General features: G+C 46.2%; 1 protein-coding gene across 1 annotated transcript; it reads right to left on the reverse strand.

The window, feature by feature from the left end:
* Window positions 1-2,431: 2,431 nt before the first annotated feature.
* FYB2 (FYN binding protein 2) lies at window positions 2,432-25,415 on the reverse strand. Its single transcript, XM_036387856.1, has 19 exons — window positions 25,203-25,415; window positions 21,345-22,050; window positions 20,226-20,420; window positions 19,122-19,155; window positions 16,013-16,101; window positions 15,812-15,840; window positions 14,853-14,884; window positions 13,943-14,027; window positions 13,484-13,625; window positions 11,532-11,652; window positions 11,390-11,433; window positions 11,051-11,120; window positions 9,133-9,216; window positions 7,892-7,920; window positions 7,050-7,110; window positions 6,429-6,521; window positions 4,668-4,752; window positions 2,619-2,793; window positions 2,432-2,469 (listed from the first exon to the last, which is right to left on the reverse strand). The coding sequence occupies exons 1-19, from the start codon at window positions 25,413-25,415 to the stop codon at window positions 2,432-2,434; spliced, it is 2,325 nt and encodes a 774-aa protein (XP_036243749.1).
* Between the last annotated feature and the right edge of the window lie 686 nt (window positions 25,416-26,101).

Here is a 26,101-nt window from a genome sequence, read left to right on the forward strand (position 1 = left end):
GGAGGATGAGGAAGGAGTGGAGGAAGGGGGTGCTTTCTTCAAGGTTTAAATCCTAAAATCACCATGGGAAAAAAAAGAAAAAAAACCTGAGAAGAAACCAGCACTTCCCTGGGGCCAATTCCCTGCAAAGGGATGGAGGTGAAGGGCACAGAGCACATCCCAGCCTGTGCCAAAGCCAAACACACGCTCCAGCTCCCCAAACTCTCCCTCTCCACCAGAAAAATCCAAATATTTGGGCTGGCAGGGCTGCAAAGCTGCGCATGCTTACAGGGGAGTGCTTTATTTATTTTTTTTTTGCTGCAAGGATGGATGCAGGCCAATGCACTTAATAGTAACCACATGGTAAAATAAATAAGAATGCCTGTATAGACTTAAAAGTAAATGTTAAATATTTGCTCTGTTTTTTTTACTGATGTCTCCTATGCCAGCTTTGAAATGGCCCTGTGGCAAACAGCACTTTTATTTTTCTTAAGCCTGGAACATTTAATAATTTCTAATTAAAACATCTTACATTTTTAGGATATTTATGAGCAAACTGATATGGGCTCCTAAAATGTGCCAGGAAGGGGTAAAAGCTGTATGCCACAGTCAGATTTAAGGGTTTATTTTCTTTCAAAGCCATATAAAAACTTTATCCACATTTTTATTTTGCTTTTGAAAAGGTATCTACTGAATATGTGGAGGAGAAGCCATTAGCAATTTATATTTCTCTTCCTACATTTAGGAGCATTTTTCTGAAAATAAGTAATCATCCTCCAGGCCCACAGTGGAGAGAGAACAGCCTGAACACAGGGGCAACTGTTGGGTAATTCCCTGTTGCTGCGAGTCCTTGGGAGCCAGGAGTCAGCTTTTACATATCTGGGATGCCTAAGTTAGCTTAAAAAAATAAAGTAATTTTTGACTGAATGCTTTATTTACTCTTTTTTCATATTATTTTTGCAAAGAAATGAGTCAACTTTTCCACTATTGCTCCCAATACTTTTAAGACCAAAACCAGTTCCAATTTATATAATTTGCTTTTTAAAGAGCAAATCTTTTGGGGAAATTTGCAATTCTGACAGAAATGAGATTGAGCAACTAAACTGCACTACTCTTTTTCTTAAAATGTAGAAATAAATTGGCTATTTCAGAGCTGACCTGAACAGGTTACTCCAAAAAGTGAGAAACACTGAAAATAACTAATAATCAGGGAAGTCATGCTCTAAATGCCAGGAAAAAAAAAGAAGGAAAAAAAAAAAAAGAAGGAAACAAGGAAACATCTCTTGCACATTAAACAGTGTACAAAACTCCAGCTTTATTTACATTCCCATCATCACCCCACAGCTGACCAACATGGGCTGTCACGGATGCAGGAGGCACAGGAGACCTTCAGGGACGCTTCAGGGAAGAGCAGCTCTCAGGGCAGTTAGTACTCTCTGTCTCAAAGAAAACAAAAATAGGAATTTTCCCAGCAAGGGCCACCTGGGTAAGAGGAGGCTAATTTCTATGAATTATGCATGAGCATGCAAGGAAATGCTGCAGCAGGGAATTTAAGGGTGTGCTTTGGCAAGGCCAGGCACGAGTGGCCCATGTTTGCAGCAGATGTGGATTAATATGGCATATCTGAAGGCAAGTCAGGAATCTCCAATTTACACAAGTCATGACTGGACAGGGCTTTTTTTAGCTGCAGTTGGACTGGAAACTTGTCCAGCAGCAGAGCAAAACTGGAAATACTTATTTAATATTTCATACTGGCTGTTTACATTAACTCCCCCTGCCTTCAGAAGTTTTAAGTACATTTCTCCAGCTATCCCCACGCAGGAGAGAGTGCAGAATATGTCTCGGAACCTCTGCTGGTCAGAGTGACTCTGAGATAAGTACAAACTTCTTTTTTCCCAGCCTGGCAGTTGAAGGAGTCAGGATTTTTCTGTTCTCGTTCTCAAGGTTGTTTATTGTTTCTTATCTATAAAATTCTTTCTCCCACCCGCTGAGGTCAGTCTGGCAGGTTGGGTTGAGGCACACTGGTGTTATTTTTTTATATGAAAAATTATGTGTATGTTATTTACAATAACTTCCCAATACCTATCACCTCTATTAGACAGTGAGTTTCTACACTAAACTAATCCAAAAATGCCAACATCACCCAGAAGATGGAGGCTAGGAAGAAGGAGGACAGGGCACGCCCAAATTCCTCCATCTTGGGACCCTGAGCCCCCGTTCTAAAAACCTCAAAAATCTATTTTTCACGCCGTGACAAACTAACTATTATTCTACCTAAACTTTCTTGACTTGTAATTCTTCATATAAAAGCTGGTAATTGTTTTTTCCAAGGGCTAAATCAACGACACAGGGGTTTTGTGCTCTGTGCCAAGGGCTCGAGTCCTCCGGGGCAACCAGAGGAATTTCCTGGGTTCCGACAAATATGCATCATAATAAACAAAAAAATCAGAGATTACCTGAAGTTCAAGTGCTCCACCAGAACGTACCCATCTGAGGGAGGAGGAAAAGTGAAGGGAATTAACAAAAAGGAAGGGAACTAGCAAAACCTGGCCAAAGGTGGCCGAGCACTCAGGACGTGCCGTGGTTTGGGAGGTGGTTTGGGAGGTGGTTTGTCACCCGGAGCCGGGCTGCAGACTCACATCTGCCCTGGGCGTTGCGGCAGATGACGGCGTGGCCCTGGGCGCCGTGGGCCGTGCCCTGGGTGTCGATGACATCCAGCTGTTCCCCAGCTGTGAGCGGCAGGTCGGCGCGGCGCTGGCTGCGCACCGAGCGCGCGGCGCGGGCCCTGGCGAGCACGCGGATCTCCTGGTGGTACTGCAGGACAGGACAGGGAGCGGGCACGGGTTATTCTGTACCTGGGTGTGCAGCCCTGGAAGGGCACTGGGGAGGGAGGGAGGTGGAGATTTCAGGGTGGGTTGTGAGGCTTTGAGGAGAAGGGGGAGAAAAGGCACAGCAACAACTCTGATGGAGATCCAGATTAGGGGAGTGGGACTGGTGCCTTGAAGTGGCTACCTAAAACAGAGGCTAGACAAAATTAATAAAATTTGAAGAATAAAATTTGAAGAAATAAAATCTGAAGAAATGAAATCTGAAGAAATAAAAGTGAGTATTTGTTACCATGATATTTTATGAAAAATCCCCTTGCTAGGATTTTTTCTCTTGAGAAGCCTCAAAAAAGAAATGTAAGCAATAAGTATCTGATTGCTTGAAATGTGGTTTGGAGGTTGTTTACCAACAGGTGTATCTTTGAATGGTTCTATGTGAATTGTTTTTAATTAATGATTAATCCCAGTCCAGCTGTGTCGTACTCTCTGGTCAGTCATGGGTTTTTATTATTCATTCTTGTCTAACCTTGTGATGTCTCCTTTCTCTTCCTTTAGTATTAGTTTTAGTATATAATAACATAAATATAATATAATTAATAATATAATATAATTAATAATATAATTAATAATATAATATAATTTATAATATAATATAATATAATTTATAATATATAATATAATATAATATAATATAATATAATATAATATAATATAATATAATATAATATAATATAATATATCAACCTTCTAAGAACTTAAAGTCAATTTTCGTATCTCACCTCGTCCTGGGACCCACAACAGGTATTTATTGCAGGTCTTCAATAGGTACATGTTGGGCTGTCAGGAGCCTCCCAGAGGCTACACCCAAGACAGATGGTGGTCACGAGTTTTTCTGACAATTATAAGTTTGGTCCAATTACATATCAATTAATCCTCCAATTACAGCTTCAGGTAATTGTGGGAAATGGATTTGTAAAAAAATTCTCAAAGCCTGACAAGGCTCACACAGTGTGCATCTGTATGTAAACCAGAAATACTGACTTGGAAATGCCAACTTAGAAATGCCATGGATCAGGACAGACATTGTTGAGAGAGAAATGGAACTAGAAGCAAGTTTCAAAGGATGGCCTTGGAAATAAGACTAAATACTTTTGAGAAATAGAACTAGGAAAGATGCACTGTAGTAGGACCCCCCAGGGGTAATTTTAGATTATTGGCTTTAAGGCATCTACAGCATGGTATGGCAAAAGCTGATAGGCCAAAAACCACTTATATTGTAATTAGGAAATAGTTGGTTTCTGATTGTGATGGCTTGAATTATAACATCTGTATTGTCTCACACTTCTCCTGAGACTGAAAATGGAATAAAAGTTTTTAAAACACCTCTCAGTTGCCCAATCTCTGGGTCAGAAAATGGCTTAATCTGACAAATTGGTGCCCCATGTGAGGAGATAACTCAGCACCAGTTTGCTCCCCCTCAATTCACTTTTGTCTGTACTTCTCTGGGCCTGAGGCAGTAAGGTGTCCTTGAAAATCAGGCCTAGAGAGATTGTTTTGTCTGACCAAAATGTGAAGACCGTTAACTGATGCTTTATATGGAGTTTAGAGTTATACACTGATGCAGTACAGGATTTGAAAAATATAAAAGCTAAATCCTAAGGCATCAGCTGAGGACCAAGAAGGTTCCACCAGGTGTCTTTTAAGCAAACCACAGAGCTGCCTTTCTCCTCTAGAAACCCCAGCTTAGGCAAGAAGGCAGCAGGTCAGGGGAAAACTTTCCCAGCACAGCTGAGGACCAACAACATGAGTAGTTTAAACAGGCTACAGAGCTGCTTTCCTCCCCTGACAGAAAAAGACACATACCATAAATGTTTCTCTAAAGAACTTCTCTTCTTTGTCCATCTTCTTGCTCTTTTCTTCACTGCTCTTCTTGAATTTGAAGATGTTTCTGCAATAAGAGAGAGACACACACAATACACATATGCATTTCTGAGCTGCAATTAAATAACCCCTGGCACATCTGAAATTGCAACCCAGAGCCTAATTCCAGCCTTGTCTGCAAGGAACTCTTGGAATAGCAAAGCACACAAAGTTCACATCCCTATTTCTCAGAAAAGGGTGAACAGACAACTCAAATTTAGTGAGGCACAACTTGAGCCATTTTGTATCTCCACTTGGGATAATTTTTTTATTCTTTGGTCTGTAAGCAGCGTGGGAACAAATAAACTCTCTATTGAGTGTTTCAAATCAGCCCCATTTCTATGGAAGTCAACAATTCACTTCTCCCCCAGCAGTTTGTCTCCTTCTGGTTTTATTTATGCTCAGAAATAAAGGGTCCCCAGATAAGTCTCATCCTGAGTCTTATGGAAGTGGGGTTTGACACAGCTCTCCAGATTTTCTTTGGGACTTTTAGCACACAGAGGAGAAAGTCCCCCAAGCAGACATTTATGTGGCACTGTAAAGTGGAAAACAAGTTCTTATAATCCACTCTTAAAGGGAGTGGGGCATTCCCTTTATATGGGGATGCCACTCTTTCTGATACGTGAAATTACAGCTGTAGCATTCATTTTAAAACTAAGACAGGAAACAAACACCAAACAAAAAAACCTGCCCACCCATTTGTAATAAATTGTTCATCCCTGGCTCATTTTGATGCACTTAAAGTTAAAGAGGAAGGGAAACAAGAACTGAAATTAGGGAATTCTAAGCTGTGAAGGGATTCCTCCTTGGGAATCTGCGATCTTTAAGGGAAGGTTGAAATTGCATGGACTCCCCGATGGTCTGTAAAGTTATACCTGAGACTCTGCACAGCACAACCAGTGGTGCTTGAGCAGCCCCATGCAGGAACTCTGTGGGGAGAACCCAAAAATGGGCCTCTGATTTACATTCAAATTCCCATGTATTAGGTAATGAAAAAAGTCATTGTGATGCACATTTTTGTGGTCTAAAAGGGAAAGGAAATCTCCCACTTCCATGTGAATTTTTGCAGCACCAATAACAACAATAACAAAAAAAATTTTGCTTTTATGCACAAATGGCACAGCAAGAGTCAAGGCAATCAGCCCAAATAATCAATACTTTAAAATACTAGGCTCTTACCAAAACCATAGAATCTTAGAATCATAGAACGGTTTCACCCCCTGCCATGGGCAGGGACATCTTTCATTATCCCAGGTTGCTCCAAATCCTGTCCAGCCTTGTCTTGGACTCCTCCAGGGATCCAGGGGCAGCCACAGCTTCTCTGGAGAACCTGAGCCAGGGCCTCCCCACCCTCACAGGGAGGAATTCCTTCCAAAAATCTAATCTAAATCTACTAAAATAGCAAAAATGAGCCAAATACATGGGAAGTAACAACTTTTGGCTCAGCTCAGTGGAAAATCATGACAAGACTTCAGGTTAAGACCTTTGGGTATCCTCCCCTTGTGCTCAGCTCAGATCCAAGGGTTTGCTTCACCCTTGAGATATTTTCTGCAAAGACTCCTGAAATTTGGCTTCAAAGGGAAAGGACCCTGGACTATCAGCCAACACAAAATGTCTGTGCAATCAGGGACATCCTGCTCCTGAAAGCACTCAGGGATGTGTACAAAGTCAGACAAAATGGGAGCACAGAATGGAAATCAAGACCTTTCCACGTCGTCGATGCTTTTCCTCTTGTCCTTGTACTCTTTCACCACCCGAAGTTTTGGCATCCGGGCTCTGTACTTGTCATCCTTCCCTCTGAGAGGAGCAGACAGGCAGGAATTCAGGTTTTTCCCAGCAGATTGTGTCCCCTCCCCAGATCCCTGTGCCTACAGAGCTGAAATTTCTCTCCATCTCTCCCCAGCCCGGCACTGAAATGCAAACACTTGCTGTGATTTACACCAGCACGCGCAGCCACCGCAGTCATCTGGCAGCAAGACACCAGGACATGCTGTTCCTATTAAAAGTAATTTTTCTGACAGGGAGCCTGCCAGGACGGGGCTGATAATCAGGTCTGGGAGACGGAGTTTTCCTTCCTTAGGAAAAAGATCTGATTTTTCACGTGTTTCAGGGAGCTGCTCTCTCCTTTTCACGTCTCTGGCGCTAACTGGGTAACAGATCCTGCCAAATTAAACACACACAGGGAGGGCACCTGGATTGTCCCCAGAGGACTGAATCCCAACCAGATCATGACCCTCAGTGGGTTACAGTACCTGGCACAGGTTTGTGCCAGGAGGAAAATCTCCTTGGGTTGAGGACAACCCCAGGACAGGGCACCCTCCTCACCTGGTCTCTCTCTGCTCCACCTCGACATCATCATACACGTTGTCCTCCTGGGACACAGCTGCTGTCAACCAAAATGCAGGACAGAAAATGATTAGGAGATGTCCCTCTGAGCCTGGTTAAATAATCACACCACATAATCTATTGCAAAGGAAAATTTGAGCTGCTGCTTGTTGCTCAACGCAAAGGGGCCAAGGAAATGCAAGAGGAGCCTCGGAGCTCCCAAACACCCAGCAAAGGTTCAGCACAAGGAGTCATGCTTGGCTTGGTTAGTTGTGTTTATGGGCAGTTTTCTGCATGGGTTTGGCCATCCAGCTCCGTGGATGGAGCAGGAGCAGCAGCAAAGCCCCAGGTTTGCACTGCAGCCAGCCCAGGCAGCGTTCCCAACACAAGGACTTGGGTATGTTCACTCCTATGTTCAAATTCTCAAGGTTAAGGCTGTATCCACCCTGTTTATGTAAAGGAACTTGACTCTCCAGCAGGCAGGAATAAAGAGCTTTACAAAGAGTAAAACCCTTTGTAAAGGGTTTTGTAAAGCTAGAGTGCCTTGGGCTCACATACCACTGCCAGCAGTGGTTCTGCATGGGTAAGTGTTTCACACCTTACCTTGCTGGATTTACCCAGATCTGCAGGAGAAATGCTCTTCTTTAAAGCAAAACCACCCAAAAATGAGCAAAACCCTCACCCTCAAGTGAAACACAAATCTCTATCAAGTCTTCAAGGCTACTGCTGCCACAACACATGATTTTCAGAAAGGCACAGTGCACCAGGCTGATCGTACAAAACATTTGGCTCTTCAAACACACAGACAAATCCCCAGGAGTCAGGTACAGGTATGTGCTTACCTAAATTTGGCACTGAAATGGAAACCAGTCTGTGGATAGAAAAAAAGGCTTTTAGAAACAAATCTGCACATCAGCAATGCCCAAAAAGCCACGAGGAGCCCCCAAAAATTTGTCAGTGATGCTGCTGAAGTGAGAGAGACAGGTTGAGGTGCATGGGCTCCATGGTACCAACAGCATTTCCCAAAAAGATATCCCTTGCTAAATAAGAATTTCCAGCAATAAGAGCCATGTGTTCATCAGGCAGGAAAGATCTACACTGCACCCAAAGAACAGTCCAAACTCCTGCTGCCCTTCTCAACAGCAAGGGCTTTGCTGGACAGTTGGGATATTTACTCAGTGGTAATTCCTTCCTGTAAGTCTGCCAGCATCAGGGGCTGTCCAGGAATTCAAAGGTGACAATGTCTGTAGATATCTAAGATAATTTCAGGAGCTTTAAGGGTTCTTTGAAACAGGAGAATGGCACAAAAGCTGGTGGGTCGTTCCCTATATTGATATTTATCAATATAAATAAACCTTCCTGACATGAAAGAGGAAATGTTTAACCTGGAATTCCCAAAGAAATAAGCAAAGGCAGTGTTTTCCTGGAGTTCAGGCACTGTGCACAGGGTGAGGCTCTCGCTGGCAGCAATGGAGGACAGGTTCTGCAGGTTCTGCACGCCTGAGGAAAAGGCAATTTCCCTGGAAACTTATGGACAGTTTTGAATATTAGAATACCCAAAAAGGCGCTGTGGGAAGTTATACAATATTCCCAACCCCTTTAGAATGAAAACTCACTGTTAAACTTCTCCAGTTTAACAGTGAGCTAAACTTCTTCTTCCTTTGCTCTTGGCTCTGAATGGAACTTGGAATAAAACCCCACATCAACAAGGCTGTCCCTGACCCTGGCTCCCAGGTCAAGGCAGCAGGTATCACCTTCCTACATTCCCCTGGGCACCTTGTGCCATGCTGAGGTACCAGAAAGGTGCCAAAGGCAGCAGAAAATGTATGAAAACCTGGAAGCTGCTGTGGGACCAGCTCCAGGAGATTCCTGATGCCACAGATTCTGGAGAAGCTGCACAGATGGACCATTGGCCCCTGCTGCCATAGTAGCTCCTAGTGAGTTGATAGAAGCACTTTTGAGCTATGTTTCCCCCCAAAAAAATCTGTATTCCTTACTTCTAGAACTCCTGCTCTCCAATAATTGCCAGGAGGAATGCTCAGGTTTGAAGTGGGAAGGGGTGAGACCACCAGCATTTTCTTACCTGAGGTTGTCCTTGAGCCTGAAATTGTTCAGCTTCAACTTTTCTATCTTAAACAGGTTTGCAAATCTCTTTTGTTTTTCTGTTCTGTCCAAAAGAGAAGCAGGTTTTAAATTCAAAGAGACACAAGGTGCAGAAGCAGCCCCAGAGATCCTGAGGCAGGGAAAGGAAGGGCAGCAGACCCTGGACCTCAGCTCAGAAGAATTTAAGTGTTGACAGCATCATGTGGATCATAGACTCGCTGGGATAAGCACCAGCACAGCAAAAGGTGCTTAATAATTGAGTCCAAGATGATATTTTTGCTTAGCTTTAAATTTTTCTGTGTTAATTGAAGCTGTTCTCCTCTGACCCAATAACTAGAGGGTGATCCAGGTTTCTTGGGAGTGAAAGCTCCTGAGGAAAGGGCAGCATTACCCAGAAGCATTGCAGTGACCTTTAAAGGGGACATCAGGGGCACCTTCTGAGCCACCCTCCATCACACATTTTCACTGTGTGTGTCCTTGAGGAGGACGGTCCACGGCACAGGCTTCTCTCTGAAGTTTACAAAGGGCTGCAAATCTAAACTGCAATTTTCTTGTAAAGTATCTGCAGGCAACCCAGGTCCTCCCCTGGGGGTCATTACCCCTGCACAAGGACCATTAAAAACCCTTTATATGTCTCAACACACTTAATCCTGCCTGTGGGATCAATAGAGGGATCACAGAAAGCCTGGTGTGAGGATTAGGAGCCTGACCTCTGAAACCTCTGAATTTGGTCCCTGAGGGCCTTGAAATTCCTCTGCAGCCCCAGCAAGATGCACTGCTCCCCTTGAGGGTCAGCAGGAGAGTTTAATTTGTGCACCCACAGGGTGAAGAAGAGGCAGGGATGTGCTTGCCAGGGATGGGGATGTGCCTGATCCGTGTGGGAGCACCTTCCCTCTGGATGGAGGAGCTGCTGCTCCCCCACCACGCCACTCCCACGGACCATTTGCAGAGAAATGACACTCCCTTCTTTTAACAACCATCCTGCCACCTCCAGGGGGTTCAGCTTTCCCCCTTTCCCTCCCTCTCTGTCACACACAGGCTGTACATCCACACGGAAGTGGGGCTGGGATGCAGATGCAGGCCAGTGCGAGCTTCTCATCCATCAGGGAAAAGCAGATGCTCAGCAACACCTTGTTATTCCTCCCACACTGCTCCTCAGGAGAGAGCCACCAGATGCACTCCAGCAATCCTGTGCCACATGTGCCTTTCCCAAAGGCTGTCTCTGTTCCTTACAAAGGCAAACTTTTACTGCACGAGGGTAGGGAACCACACAAAACACAACTAAAATTCACCTTACACCTCCTAATCCATTGGGGGAGCTCAGGCAGTGCACAAACCAGAGGCTGCAAAACTCATTGGTTTTATAACACACCCCGTGGAAAGCAAATATCTTGAGAGGCTACATAAAAAATGAGCAGGTTGCAGGTTAGTTACAGCACATCAGGTTCTTCTCCAGCCTTCTGTGATCTCAAATGGGAGCATTTTGTCCTGTTTGTTCCTTGAGCATCCCCTCTTTTGGCACACACAAAAAAGGTGCAGCCAATTCTCAGCTACAGCTGAGCAACGCTTTGAATGAAGAGAAGGCAAGTGAGGCTGTGCTGAGTGCTTGATGCAGGACTAGGTTTGGGAAGGCAGCATTTCCAAAGGATGGAGGGTGTTACAGGAGGAAAAATCCCCCTCACTGCTCTGGGATTTAATTTTTGCAATGGCTTTCTGCTCCCAAAGTGTTAGCCAAAGGGGAAAGAGGGAGGAGGAAGGGAAGAAACCCACCCACACAACAACTTTCTGCAGTTGAGTCAAGGAAAAAAAAGAAAAAGGCTTCCAGCCAGTACCTGGCATGTGAGATCAGGGCTGAATGGCCAGAATTTCAAAATACAGGCTAAGAAATTGTAACTTACCCTGGTTTTGCTGGGTTATCACCCCCAATCTCAACATCTTCATATGTTTCCTCGTAGCTGTTTCCTGAAACTTAAAACCAAGGCATGCCATTAGGACAAGTTCAGGAGCAGTAAGGTGAGGTTTGCTGGACAAATTGCACCCAGACCTTTTACGAGGGCTGCTCAAATGAATTCCATGCTGGACATGCATACTACTCCCCACTGGTTTTAATGGGAACTCAGAGCAACCCAGCCAGGAGGAGACACTGGAGATGCTGAAAGTGAAACAAAACCATTCCCAGCATCTCCCAGGGACCAGCCCAAATTAAAAGCAGCTTCTGTTTGAGCTTCCCCACTTACTGCTGTCTGAAGTGAAGGAACTGGAGGCATCTGAGCCGTGGCTGCTGGAAGACACAAGTGTGACATGGGGGGTTTCTGCAGGAGGGATTTTAAATGACATTTCCAAGGCACAGGCACTGCAAGAGCCCAGGGCCACACTCACAGTCTGTCCTGCAGCTCCTCAACATCATCATAGATGTCCTCTGGGGCCTGCAGAGACTGCCCAGGGGTTTGGCCCAAGGCTGTTCCTTCTGGCTTTGGAGCACCAAAACCCATGCTGTGCCCTGGAAATGAGATTATAAATAAATACATGAAATGAATAAATGAAATAAATTATAAATAAATGAAATAAATTATAAATAAATGAAATAAATTATAAATAAATGACAAAAATCTTTGTTTTAGGAGCTTTTCTGAGGAACTCCTCTCAGAGAAAGGAAAACTGTTGAGCGTAACACAACAAATAAGAGCCTACAAATATATTTTCCATTCCAGGAAATTCTTTGCTCTGAGACACTTCAAGAAACTAAAGTGAACAATTTTCAAAGTTTTTAGCTTTAAAAGTCATAAAAACATTTTATGTTTAAAGAACTTAAAATGTCTGTTGATTTTTTCAATTATGGCAGCTCTGACCCAAATCTTCCTCACCTAAAAGCATCCAAGAGATTATTCTTGGATCTCCAGAGAAGTGATTGGAGGGAAAGCTTGGCATGGTTGGTGGAAATGTTAAGAACCAAATAATGAACCATTCCACTGGAATACTCCTGTAAATCAACCCCTTGGAAAGGACCCAAGGAGGATGAGCACCCCTGAGACTGATTTCACTGAGGGCTGGAATCAAGCCTGGGAGTTGCACCTCATGAGGTTGGAAACAGATTATTCCTGGAGAGCTCCTAAGTGGCAATGTTAGAACCTTAAAACTGACTTGAGAGAGTGGGAGCAATGCAGAAATGCAGCCACACAAATAAAAGCAGATAATGTTTGTAAATGAACAAGGCAAGTGCTCCAGGCCAGGCTGGGCAGGGCTTGGAGCACCTGGGACAGTGGAAGGTGGCAGGGGGTGCAAGGAGAGGAACTTTCAGCTCCCTCCAACCCAAACCATTCTGATTCATGCAGCAGATCTTGCTGGACACAGGCACTACCTCAATATGATCCAGCTAAAGACCAAAACTTCTGCAAAACATCCAAATTCAGCAGGCAGTGGTGGACCAAAATCTCCAAATCAGCCTCTCTGTTGAAGCAGGAGGCTCACCAGGAGTACTTTGGGAAAAAAAAAAAAAAAAAATCCCAGCAGAAATTACCTGCAGCTGTTCAAAGGTCAAGCAAACCAGCAAGATCTTTTACAGAAACAGACACCAACCAAACCAGAAAATTATTATGAGGTGATTTAAAATAATAATAATAATAATAAAAAAAAATAACCACAGTCACAGTTAACTTACACTTTCTCCTTCACACTCCTGGTCTGTCCACAGAGCCCAACAGAGCCACTTTTCTCTCTTTCATCTGTGAAATGCTCCCAGATGACACCAGTGGCTCGCAGGGCCTTTACAGAACAGGACCCATGAACATTTACAGCTGAAGTTGTGCTTACAGAGGGGATGTGATTTGGTTTAATTGTGCAGCTGAGGTGCCTTTCAGCACCTCTGGCCACTGCCTCAGAGCATCCTGACAGAAAGGAGCCCAAAGTCAGCCTGGCACCACGAGGAGATGGAGCAAGGAGCCATCTCAGGGAGGCACAGAGGGAGGCTTCAGGCTCTCACCCTGCTCATTTCTACCCCAAGCCTTGGCCAGCCCCTTTCCTGAGAGCCCATAAATGATGAGGAGCAGAGGAGATGGGTTTCAGCTCTCAGGATAAGGGCAATCTGCTAGAAAAACAAACACCTCGGCCGGAGCCGTGCAGATGGTTAACCAGCTTAGGAAGCTGCTTGCACAGCCAAAATAAATGATCCACACCAGAATACAAACGCTCAGGCAACCTTTTGCCCCGGTTTAACTAAATTGGTTCAAGAGTTGCATCCAAATTTATCGTTATTTCCCATATGGAAGAGACATTTGGGCAGCAGATGGGGCTGGGGATCGGGGAAACGCTCAGTGGTGCAAGGAGATACTCACAGTGCTCTGCTCTGTCTTTTGCCAGCCCTGGTGGGGTTGGATACATTGCATTTTGGGGACTGGTCACATCCTGCTTCCCTTGCAGAACCTTCAGCCCACCTCTGCCATCTGCCTTGGGGGACATGTACTCATTTCCACCTGTCTGGGGTCCAACGTTGGGTTTGGTCAGTGCAGCCCTTAGAAACAGCTTTCTAATGTGTATATTTCTATTACACATCCATGCATCCATAAGAATATCAATTATCTGTGGACTTAAAACAGTTTCACACCCTTCCCCATCAACCTTTCAGGCTGAAGCAGCTGAGTGATGGACAAGCAAAAGAGAAGGTGGAAACCCCCTGGGATTAAGGGCTCAAGTTTCCCAAAATTTTTCCTCAACTGTTTCCCAAACAGAGGGGGGACAGAAGGAGAAGAGACGTCCTATAATAATTATTAAAATTAACCTCAAGGATACAATACCTCGAACATTTTGTTCTCCTCCAGTTTTGCTCTTTCGTGACTTGGTTTTCCCTCTTTTTCATCCTCTGTTAGAGCTCTTTCTGGACTGAAATGTTCAGAAATGAGAGAGATCTCAGCACACAGACACTTCAGCAAAGCCACAAACACATTGCCCTGTGACAGTGCCCAAACAAGAAGCTCATTTTCCCTCTGAATGAGGGAGATGCCCAAATGACCACCAGCAAAGTGAGGGCAAATCCCAATCTAAAGGCCAGTAGTAACACAGGGATAATACAAATAACTCTTGGAAGAGAGACAAATTAATATTTTTGTTTTCTCACAGCTGGAAAGGACGAAATAGATCCATTTGTGGTGGCACCTGGATCACACAATGTGCCTCTCACCACACTGAATTGAGATTTAGGCAAGAAGAAACAGCAACAGGATGCAGGACTTGATACCTTTTTTTCCCAGCATCACAACAATACCCACAAAAGTGACCCCTTTTTATCACATAACCCTTCAATCACCACCAAAAAACCCAGCCTTCAGACAGTGACCATAAACACACACCACAAGGAGCTCTAAGTGTGACATTTGTAGGGTGAAATTCAGAATGGACCTTGCCTTGCCTTGGACATAGAACCAGGTGCCCTGGTTTGAGAGCCTCATAACTCTCCCTGTTTCCACTTTTCAGGTTTCAGTAGGAATAGAGAGTGTAATTTTTTTACAATCTCCCCCCCCCAGATATGTTTTAGAATGAAAACAATCTTAGAAACCACAAGTGCTGGCAAAGAAAGGCATCATCTCTGCTGTCTTGGTCATGAAATATATGAAATTTCTTTATATTTACTGAGTGTTACAATATTCAATTCCTAACCCTAATCAGTTGTGGGGCTAGAAAAGTTTGAGGGAGAGGAAAGGAAATTACCTGGATTTGGCAAAGGGGAAAATCTTCTGTTTCTAGAATAAAGCAGAGGAAAGCCTTCAGCCACTGTGCTTTTCTCAGCAGTCAAGCTTTCATACAAGGCCTCAACTGTCAACCAGCATTTAAAGAAATATTTCTTTAGAAAGCCCAGAAGTATTTTATGTTTGGAATAGTCATCAGAAAAGGATATTTCATCTCCTTTGCAGGACAGGGAATGCACATATTGACAAACTATCCAGGGATAATAAAACAGTGCTGGGGTTGGACCAGTGAAGCTACTGGTCAGCATGGAAGCTGTTACAGAAAGGAGAGCTTGCAGAGGAGGAAGTTTTTTAAATTTAAATAAAGATTTCCCAGCCTGCCATAAAGTGAGGCTCCAGCCAAGCCAGAGAAGCTCTCTGAAAATCACACAGAGATAAATATGTTTGGAAAGCTGTGCTATTTCCCAGGCAGTGTGATGGCTTTGCAAGCCAGGACTTGAAACCGGAGTTTGACATTTCACAAAGAGTTTGAGCATGGCCAGAGCTGATGGCCAGGACATGGACATCTCCTGGCACGAGGTGATGAGCTCTCCAAGTGTGCTGCCAAGCCAAGCAGCCTGGCTCAATTTTGCCTTTGCATCCTCACACAGGGATTACCAGCACCACCTCACCCCTGGCAGGAAATTCCAGAACATTGCAGTGGATTTTTTTTTTTTCCTCTAAAAATTCACATTCTTGATATTGGTGCTTAACACTTGGTCCACCACCAACATCCATGCAGTCGGTGTTATCACTTCCTTACATTTCTGCAGTGGAAGTCAAGGGAACTGACTCTTCCCACTGGTATGTTTGGGAATCTCATTAGGCTTTGTGTCCCCTCTGCAATTTCTTATTTATTTTTTGAGAGTCTTCACAGACAGCATGCAGGGAAATCTTGGCAGGTAAGAAATACAGATATTAGAAGTTTTCAAGAACACTTACCTTGTGTTTTTGAGGCTCTGCCTTAGGTGCTAGGAAAGATATTTATGAACAGATATTAATTTTTAGTCCGTGTTAAAGTCACTGCACTTTTAGGTGTAAAACTCAGCTTTTCTCAACAAGAAACTGTATTATTTCCTATTTTAAAGGCTTTTTTTCCCAGCTAGCACGTAATTCACCTCCCAGTGCTGCCTTTCAAAGTACCTTCAATGACACACAAGGTTGTGGTGTCCCCAGACTGGTTCAGGTACATTGGGGCTTCTTCATAATTATTCTGCTCTTCAAGCTGAGCACTGAGAAGATGAAAAAGAGAGAAAAGAATATTTTTTTTTCCCCATCCCTTTTAGTAGTATGAAAAAAAAAATTCATCTTGAGGACAAGGAAATCAAGAGCTTTGATAGTGAGCCTACAAAAACGCAAGGTGAAATCAGGAATTCCTCAGAGGGAGAGGAGACCTGTGGCAGATGCAGGGCTCAGCTGAACCTTCCCACTGCTTGTCCTTCGGGAGGCCAGGCTGCATTTACAGGGCTCAAAGCACATCAGGAGACTTCCTACCAGGGTTAGAATCTCCTGCCTACAGCCATCCTTCAAGTAGAAACAGGAAAAAAAAACAAAGCAAAACAAAAAAAAAGCCAAAAAAAAAAAAAAAAAAAAGAAACCAAATAAACCAAACCAAAACAAGGAAATCGAAGCGCAGCATTTTTCAAAACAAGGAAATCGAAGCGCAGCATTTTTCAAGCCTACCCAGGTACTTTGAAATTGATAACAATTCCCAGCTTGCACTCTTGGGCACGTGGGTTCTCGTGGAAAGGAACATTTAAAGGTGCTGCTCCTGAGCTTCTCAAGCCGTGCCAGCACCGTGAGGGGCACCAGCCAGCCACAGGAGGAGGGGAAGCGCCACAGCTCCAGCACCACACAGCCCCAATATTGGGCTCCCCAGCCCAGTTCCCACCTCCCCATTCTCCTTTGCCCTTTCCTCCTCCAGAAATTCATGTTAGTGCAGTTTCGGAGCAGATGGAGGGGTAAAACCCCAGTGTTCCTGAATTACCTGGGCGAATCCATTGGTCCTCCCCCTCCGCCCACAGTGAGGGAGTTTTTGGCATTTTAGGAATGCACCAGGAAGCAGCAAAAGCACAAGACACGGCTCGTAACACACGTGGGGGACAGGGTAAGGTGGGGAAAGAGCAGAAGGAAGGATTCTAGAAGGAACTTCCTCCTTCTAGCTGTAAAAAACCCTCAGGGAGGGTCTGTTTTTCCTGGAATCACCTCACTGTCACCACTCAGCTTCAACTGAGAAAGCACTAAGGGCAAACCAGAGCACAAGGAACAAGAACCTCAAGGTGCACTTTGACAGCAGTGAAATCAGAGAAGGAACAGCCCCCGAAGCCAGGCAGGAGGCTGTGCTGATGGCAGGGGTGTCCCCTGCAGCCCCCCAGCTCTGGGGACACTGCCCTGCTGTCCCACAGGGTGCTCCTCACCCCACACAGCCCAGGAATAGCCAGCACAAGAGACTATGTCAGGGTCTCTAAGAGACCAGACTTCATTCCAGGTGAGGCTTCGAGGAGGGGAATTCCTGTCCCCAAACTGCCGTTATTTTGCTTTTATGCCAGAGTTATTTAATTAATTTCCCCTGTTATCACACAGTTAATATTTAACAAGTGACCTACTGTAAGGACCATATCACAAGTGTTGGAGCAGGACAGCTAACCCTGCTGCATTACATTGCTAGAACAGCAAGGAGGAGGTTATTTTTTGACCAGTTCTCTTCTGACAAGTACAGGTTAAAAGTTAACACCAGCCCTCACAGGCAGGGGCACCTCATGATGTCAAGAACAACTTGCTGTGATAGCTGGAGGAGTTTGGGCACAGAAAGTATTTTAAGAATTCCCCTCTCTTTGTTTTAGTTCAGCTGATCCATTTCCCCTTTCCACACCTACAACAAAACACGTGTATGAATATTTCCCCCCGCTTTTGCCGCTCTTGTACAAATCCCAGGTTGCTGCACAGCCACTCGCGACAAGTCAGACACCAGGAAAGTCAGGATCTCCCTGCATACAAAAAAGAATTGTGTCTGCAAGATTTTTGAGCTGTTTCAGACAAACTCAAGTGATTTTGGACCACCACCCAACAAGAAGCTCACGTCAGCATGTGGAGGCAGCTGAAGGGTGAGGAGGGCAGTGGCTCCTGTGCCCTGGTTCTGCTGGCTGCACAAACACAGGATCACAGAATCATGCAGGAATACAAATTCCTTTGCTGCTGGCAAAGAAACCCCCAACACCTTCTGGCTATGCCAGGGCTTTGTTTCAGCAACAGTTTTCAAAAGCATTTCTGTTCTAAAACCACAAAACTTGAGTACACAGCAAACAGGAAGCAAAACACACACACGGGGTAGGGGTGATGACTGTGCAACTAAAGCAATGGCAGAGTTCTACTCCCCACCAGCTAAACCAGACCTAAAGACATGGATATGGCTCTCCATGAGGCTTTAAGAGCCCACAAGAGAAAAGAGGGGTGAAGTTTTCTCCATTAGGAGAGGGCCCTCCCAGCCAGCTTTGAGCTTGCCATGTAGGTCCATCACACACAGAATCCTAGAATGGGTTGGGTTGGAAGGAACTTTAAACATGATCCAGTTCCAAACCTTCCCTCTCCCACAAGCAGGGACACCCTCCAGTAGAGCAGGTTGCTTAGGATCCCATCCAACCTGGCCTTGCACACTTCCCCTTCCTTGAGCAGCCCCTGGAGCAAGCTGCTGCCTCCAGGATGGGCCATTCCCTCCAGGCTGGATGGGAAATGGGGATGGGGATGTTCCCATTGGTGCCTCAGGTTTCAGCTGTTATATTTTCAGATTCTGTACTGCTTCAGTGTGTAGTTCTGAGCTTCATATGAGGGGATGCTGAGGTCTCTGCACAGAGCAGGGAGACAAAACAATTCCTGCTCCAGCTGGGCACCAAGGACAAATGATCCAAATCTCAGCCCAGGAGCACAAACACCGTGGGCTGGAGAGAGAAAAACAAGCAGGGTGGGACTGCATGGGCTAAAGCTGGAATGGGACAATGAACTGCAAGATGCAAATGGAGCAGAACTGATCCCAGGGACAGAGCCCGTGCCCGGCCGTGCATTTTGGGGCCATTTTGGTTCATTTTGGGTGCAGGCCTGGCTGGGCTCTGGTGCTGCCCAAGGTGGATCCATGGAGGAGATCCTTTGACTAAATCCCTGCTTTACTCTGGAACTCTGCCCAGCCTCTGCTCTAGGGCAGCCTTCACAAGGCATCCCCATCACCTGTGAGCCACACCTGGCCTCTCCCCATGCTCACCTTTCAGGGGTCAGGTAATCCTCTTCTGCAGCAGCTGCACACAGAGACACAGAGGATTAGAGTTGGAAGGCAAGCCCAGGCCCACCCAGAGCACACGGGAGGGGTGACAGGGACAGCCCTTCCTCCTGCACACAAAGGCAGCCGTGACACAGCACTGCCAGCACAAACTGGGGACCCGCCTCTGTTAATTTGTCATTATTAATTCACATTTCCTGCCTAAAACCTCAGGCTTTCTAGAGATAAAAATTATTGTGAGGGCATGGAGATGATAGCACATAAATGTAACTAGTTCCCCCCCATCAGATATATATATTTAGAAAGGACAAGTAGGCTAGAAAACAGTTTCAATGAAAAACTCTCTTTCCTTCTCGTTCTTATCAAAGCCAGGGCACACCAATAAGAACTGGCACTGTAAAGCCAAAGAGACTTCAGCAGAGCCCTTCTTACAAAAGCAGCTCCCTTTGAATTCATCAAAAGTTGTGCCTAAAGATCTGGCTGTAATTAAGGCTGTATCTATAAAGAAACACCACTTAGCAGCTTACTAAGTGGTCCAGAATATTCTATTATGCGACATCAATAGGGTTTTATTATGGGAAACAACTTTTGCATTTCTTGATGTCGGAACGCTTACCGACATTGCCCTCTGTTGTATTTAAAACAGAAGTGGGGGGGATTAGCCGACTGTTTTCTAACAATTTTATTGTGCCTTCCCACAGTTGTGTGCTCCAGAGTCGAGGCATTTCCCATTGAAGGGGAGCGATAAAGATCAGCTGGGCTCACAGGCACTGCTGCTGCTGCTGCTTTACAGCCAGCTGTAAACTTCTCTCAGCACGCTGCACTTGGGAGGGAACCGGGTCTCTGAGCATGGGATGGCCTCCAGCCGGGAAAACCAGATCCCTTCTCCAGATTAAGAGCAAAAATCGGCCCCATTGAAACTGCTGGGCTCTTATTAATGCTTGAGGAAGAAGCTATAAACAAGTAACAACGTCTGATTTCTGTGTGCTGGAAATCGCGGCCTTACAGCTGTCAATAAACTGCTCATTTTAATTCATTTTCTATAGAACAGATCTGGGTTGGGGGGAAAAACGACTAAATATCTCTTACTTGTTTCATTTCCTCTGTGGAGCAAAGGCATGGTGCTTTGGAAAGCACTGAGATCAACTTTTGGGGGTCTTGGAGGCTTCCCAGGGGCAGGACCCAGGGATTCAGCTGAAGGCAGAGGTTTAATCCTTGGCCACTTGCTCCCAGGGCTGTAATTCCATTTTCCTGCTCCAGGCTGGCAGAAGGGAGGTTCTGATTCTGCTCCAGAGAAGCACAAGGACAGGAAGCAATTAGCCCTGACATAAGCAAAAATTCACATAGGATCATTAGCTGGTATACTCACATTTCTAACCAGCTCTGCCTCCTCCATCACCACGGTACCATAATGGCAGAACAAATGGAAATGCCCCTTTTTACAGATTTTTACCACATGAACCATGTTGGGGTCTCAGCTCTTAACAGCTCCCTTCCTCTGGATTACAAAATACCAGCCCAATTTTCTGTGCTGGTAACAGTTTAATCCAGCAGGATTTAGGGCTGTGGCTGTTTGCAGTGCTCAGTTCTGGTGAGGTGGCTTTCCAGGGTAAACAAAGCCTTAAGGTTTTCAGTGCCCCATCACCCAGTCACGTCAGCAAGGGGAGCTTCCCAGCCTCTGAGTCTCCCAGCAGCAGTTTCTCTAAGAAATGTATTCTCAGATCTTAAATATGACCTTTTGCAAAGCTGGGAGGGTGCAGAGGTGGTGGTGGTGGTGGGGATTCAGGTTTAAGCTCTTTTAATTAGAATAAAACTGTCTTTGCAGACCAGCCTTGAACACCTGTGTGAAGTCACATTTACCTTGGGATTGCAAATGGCCAAGGCACAGCAAAACTAAGATAGTTTCCTGTCCTCAGTTTTTATCCTACTCTCAAAATGCGGGCAATTTCTTAGAGTGAATTTTTAAAATAATTAATTGGATATGGGGAATCCTTCTCTTATTCAAGTGGAGCAGCAGTTTGAGACCCATTTCTTACCTCCAGGGCCTCCAGAGTAAGCACAGAGCATTCCAATGGGCCAGCCTGGCCTCTGGTTTGAGGGTCCCAACCCTCAGGAGCTTTTCTCTCCTGCTGCCCTACCCTGCACTTCCAGATCACCTATACACTCATATATCTCTATATTCAGTGTTAAGAATACACCTTTCCATACCTTTCTGGAGCTGAGGTGGCTCTCTGGGTGCACGATAACCTGCCTGGCAGAAGGCAGATGCCACCACACCCTCAGCACCTGCTCCATCAGAGCTCCTGAGTCCTCTGGGAGCCTGAGGAAGGGCAATCCCTCTGCCATGCAGAACATCCTTCCTCTGGGCACGCCAGTCCAGCACAGGGGAGCTTCCAGAGGCTGGCATCCTGGCACTGCCTGAAGCAGCAGGAGCTGAGTTGGCCGCCCGCTGGGCTGGACTTGTTTTCTCCTTGCGGGATAAAGTCTCTTCCCAGATCTGTAGGACATGCTGGAAAGAATCCGGGAGCTGAGCGTCCTCTGGAGTTGTTTGGCTTGATCCTTGCTGGTCAGTGGCACAGGGGAGCAGAGGCTTTTCTGAGCTGCTCTTGGGAGGGCTCAGCCCTTTCTCCAAGGCGCTGCCCGTGCGCTCTTTGTTGTGCCCCATCCGCTCCCTGTCACCCCCAGGCTGTGCCAAGGGGCTGTGCTGGGTGAGCACAGGGGCCTGGGATGTGGCATGGGCAGGTTTGGACACTTTCACCTCTCTCTTAGGCAGGGGCAGAGGGCTGGAGGTGGTGTTCCCTGCAGAGCCAGGTTTGGGGGTGATGTCCTTGGAAGGTTTCTTCTCTGGCTTGTTGGCCGAGTTGGAGTCATTCTGAAATCTTGCTCGGAGGGCTTTGAAATCAGTCACACCTTCCTGGGTGAGGGGAGAGAGGAGAGCACAGAGCAGCTGCTTACAGAGGTGGCAACAGGCAATTTAAACAATCATCCTGTTTTCAGAGAGAAACAGGCTGCACACTCAGCCTTGGTCACCAAGGACATGCCGATCCTGGTGAAAATTTAAAAGCAGCAGAGGAGAATTTGCTCTTTCAAAGGATCCTCCAAAGGCTCACAAATCACTTCTGGTGAAGACAAAAGAGCTGAAAACAGGGGGAAATGCAGCAGCACAGCATGGAAAGCAAGCAGGAGCAGTGTGGCCAGGGGAAATGCCTCCTTCTCCCCAGTGTCACCCAGGGATGGAGAATTTCCCTCGGGAGGATCTGGCAAACACTGAATTGAATGCTAAAGCTTTCCTGGCAGGGGTGCTGCAATGCTGTTTATACACCTGCTGGGCATGAAAGCTGCACTTTATTTTCAGTACACAAGCACCAAACAGGGGAGAGGCCAGTGCTGCTCCATCCAGAGATGCCCAATCCATCCCCATCCTCCTGGAGAAAACCACCATGAGAAGAGAAGCACCAAATATCATCCTTGGTGCTGCACTCCCAATGGCCCCTGGGACAGAATGCTCTTCCTCCAGGGTGCTGGTTCAGCTCAGGGTCCCTTAGGCCATCCAGGGCTCTTTGGATGCCTCTCCCCTTGCCCTTAATGCCACTCCAGGAAACAGAGCACACATGACCCAAACAGAGCATCTCCCAGTGTGGGTGATGGACACTGGCCATGACACTCAGCCCCTCTCCCACACAGTTACCAGACCCCAGGTTCTTGAAGAAAAGCAGCAAATCAGTGACAGTGCAGTTTGAAAGGGCACTTAGAGAACATTTTGTTTCAGTCCCTCACTCCCCTGCATCCCACACTGGAGAAAAGGGAACACAATTTTTGCCTGCAGTGCCGTGGCTTAAATTCAGCCCTGAACTGAACTAGGGAGAAAATATGAAGAAAAATTTATGAGCTACTTAAGTCCTTGAACTGCTCTATAACTTTTTATATGCCATGATTACATTAGGTGCTCTGCTCTGGCAGCTCAGCTCAGCGCAGGGCTTCACGAGAACCTGTCTAATGAGGAAATTGGAAAAAATTATCTAGGACAGAACTTCGTTATTCTGAAAAAAGCTCCAGCCTTAAGTGTTAAGACAGAACAGATGAATAGCATACTGAGGTTTTATTGCATTTAATTGCACGATTTATTAAACACTGACAATTTCTCTTGAATAACCCCTTTCACTGACTTTATTACTTTCACAGGGTAGTACATGATGTAAAGAACCAGCCCTTGGGGGAGAGGTTTGAATTGCTCCAATTATATTTCATATTAGTGGTCAGCAGCCTGATGCTGTGTGAGCTGCCCAGACAGGCTAATCTAGCAGAGAGCCTTGGGAATGGGAGCTTCCAGAGGCACACGGAGGATGAATCAGGTTTGGGGGGAAAAAATTAAAAAAAAAAAATCCCTCCAGTGATGCCAGACAGGAAATAAAGCAGTGAGGTGCCCTAATGCAATTGCAAGGAGCTGTGGCACGTGCTGCAGCAGTGGTTGAAGAGTTCAGAGCTGTTTACCTCCCCACACTGATTTTCTTTACTGGAGCAAACAATTCCTCATCAGTGCCCTCAGAGACAAAGAAAAGAGAAAGGAAAAATACCTGCTTGTCTCAGTGTGCCCCAGGTGAGGCAGACACGGGGATTTTGGTCAGGCCTCTCCCTGGCCCCGGCTGTGACAGAAATGGGCTGTGACAGTCAGGAGCTTGGCACTAAGTTTAATTAAAGTGGGGTGGATGTGAGCTTTCCTTTCCCGCCCTCAAATTGTTATTCTTCTTGCCTTGAAACGGCAGCTTCAGCTGATTTGGCTGATTAAGAGGGAGATTATCTGTGCTCAATGCACTCTCAGTGGATGTGGTTCCCCCAGAGTGCAGCCTGATGGATGCTCATGGGAAGGAGGGACAAGTATGGCCCCAAACACAGAGAACTGCTGGGGTTAAATTGCCACCTCCTGTACACCCACACCCAGCTGGGCAATCCATCCCTTCCCCAAAAAATCTCCTGAAAATGCTGTTTTTCCTTGCACAGGGTCCAGCTTAGCCAGACCCTCCAAGGTGCAGTGAGTTCTCCCAGTCTCTGCAGGGATAATTCTCCATCAGAGCTGGGGCTGCTTCAATCCAAAAACCCCATCCAAGCAGCTCTCCTGTTTGATCCACACACCTTGAGGGAGATGCTCAGCCTAAACACGGTGCTGTGCAGGTCACACGTGGAGCCCCAGGGTCCCCTGAAAATCAGACCAGCTGACAAGCAGGGAGAATAAACTCATACATTTAAAGGCCTGCCAAAAGCTCACAATGTGCATTACAGCTACATCTGGCCAAATAATTGACTGTGAATAATGCTACATTTGGCAAAAGCCCCTGCAAAGATGAGAGGGGAAGAGAGAGGAAAAAAGGAAACAAACTTCCACTGGCCGGAAAGCTGCGAGCATTAAGGAGTCAGGGGACAGAAGCATTACAGAGTCAGGGGGCAGAGAAAATTTCCATATTTTCTCCCTAAAAATAAAGTGTTCTTCTGACAGCAAGATCAGTCTAGGAAGCAGAATAAAGCTCAGCTTAAGGCTGTGATAAGGGTGGCTTTTAGAAGGAGTACCAGCAGGAGGTTTGTGCTGATGCCTTGGACTAAACAAAAGGAATCTGATCCACAGAATCCCAGAATAGTTTGGATTGCAATGGACTTTAAAGATCAACTTGTTCCAACCCCTTGCCATGAACACACTCAACACTGGCCAGGTTGCTCCAAGCCCTGTCCAACCTGGCCTGGGACACTTAAAGGGATGGGGCAGCTCCAGCTTCTCTGGGCAACCTGAGCCAGGGCCTCACCACCCTCTAAGTGAAGAATTTCTTCCCAATATCTGATCTAGCCCTGCCCTCTTTCAGTTTGAAGCCATCCCCCTTACCCTGTCATTCCAGGGCTTTGTCAGAAGTCCCTTTCTATCTCCCCTGCAGCCCCTTCAGGTACTGAAATGCTGCAATAAGGTCTTTCCCAAAGCCTTCTCTTCTCAATTAATTAACTAAATTGAACCGATCCTCATTAGTTTCCTGTAGCTGCTTTTTCTAAAATGAATCAACACAGGAAAATAAACCCCAAATAAACCCCATTCAAGACATGGCACGCCGGACAGCTGAGAGGAAGCACTGCCTGTTCCCCTCTGGAATTTCTCTGGTTTACTCCATCCTGTATCTTGATTCCCGAGGGAGCTGTGGTGGGTAAATGTTTAATCTGTGCTGCCCTCTGCCCTGGTGTGGGACGGCTGGAGCCAAGCCAGGCACCCCGCGCAGGCTGAGGAGAGCACACTGCAGATATCATCGACTCATTAACCCGCCGGCTTCTCCCAAAGTAAATCGATAAACACAACTCAGCTTTTTGTTACAGTAAGAGGCACGACTGCAGTGTCAGAGTGAGAGGGGAAGAAAGCAGGTGCTGGGAGCCCCTGTTTGGGGCAGCAAAGCAATATTTGTGTGGTCTGCACACAGAGCAGGAGCGGCAATGAGAGCACACCTCACTCGCAGGATAAACAGCTCTAGGAACTCCATGGAGAGAACAGCCCCAAGCCACGGCTCAGCAGCACAAACCCAAGCAGGAATCCTTCCCCCAGGCCCGCTGCACAAGAGCCAGAGCCCCAGCAGTTACCAGGTCCATCCCTCGCTGCTCCAGGCCAGCTCCAGGATTCAGCCCGGCATGCTCCGTGTGCCCTCCTGCGCTGCTGCTCTGCTCCAGCCCAGCCCAGCCCAGGCGGAGCCAGCCCCAAACACACCTGGGCTGAGCCTGGCTCTGCCCCCGGGGCGGGGAGAGCCTCACCTGGGCTGGGCTGAGCCACAAATGTCAGCGCAGCACAGCCGCATCTGTGCCCTCTAAAGCCACTGCAGTCCAAACCATTGTGGGATTCTGTGGATCAGATTCATTTTGGTTAGTCCAGAGTATCAGTACAAACCTCCTGCTAAAAGGCACCCTTATCACAGGCTTAAGCTGAGCTTTATTCTGCTTCCTAGACT

The sequence above is a fragment of the Molothrus ater genome, chromosome 9 (genome assembly GCF_012460135.2).
Source record: "Molothrus ater isolate BHLD 08-10-18 breed brown headed cowbird chromosome 9, BPBGC_Mater_1.1, whole genome shotgun sequence".
In the NCBI taxonomy this organism is placed as follows: domain Eukaryota; kingdom Metazoa; phylum Chordata; class Aves; order Passeriformes; family Icteridae; genus Molothrus; species Molothrus ater.

Coding starts and splice junctions, on each gene's coding strand:
- FYB2 (XM_036387856.1), bottom strand. CDS start 25,415: ATGATATCTGCAGTGTGCTCTCCTCAGCCTGCGCGGGGTGCCTGGCTT. Junction 14,885..15,811: donor CAGAGCCTCAAAAACACAAG/GTAAGTGTTCTT, acceptor GCTTTATTCTAG/AAACAGAAGATTTTCCCCTT. Junction 11,121..11,389: donor TTCCTTCACTTCAGACAGCA/GTAAGTGGGGAA, acceptor CTTGGTTTTAAG/TTTCAGGAAACAGCTACGAG.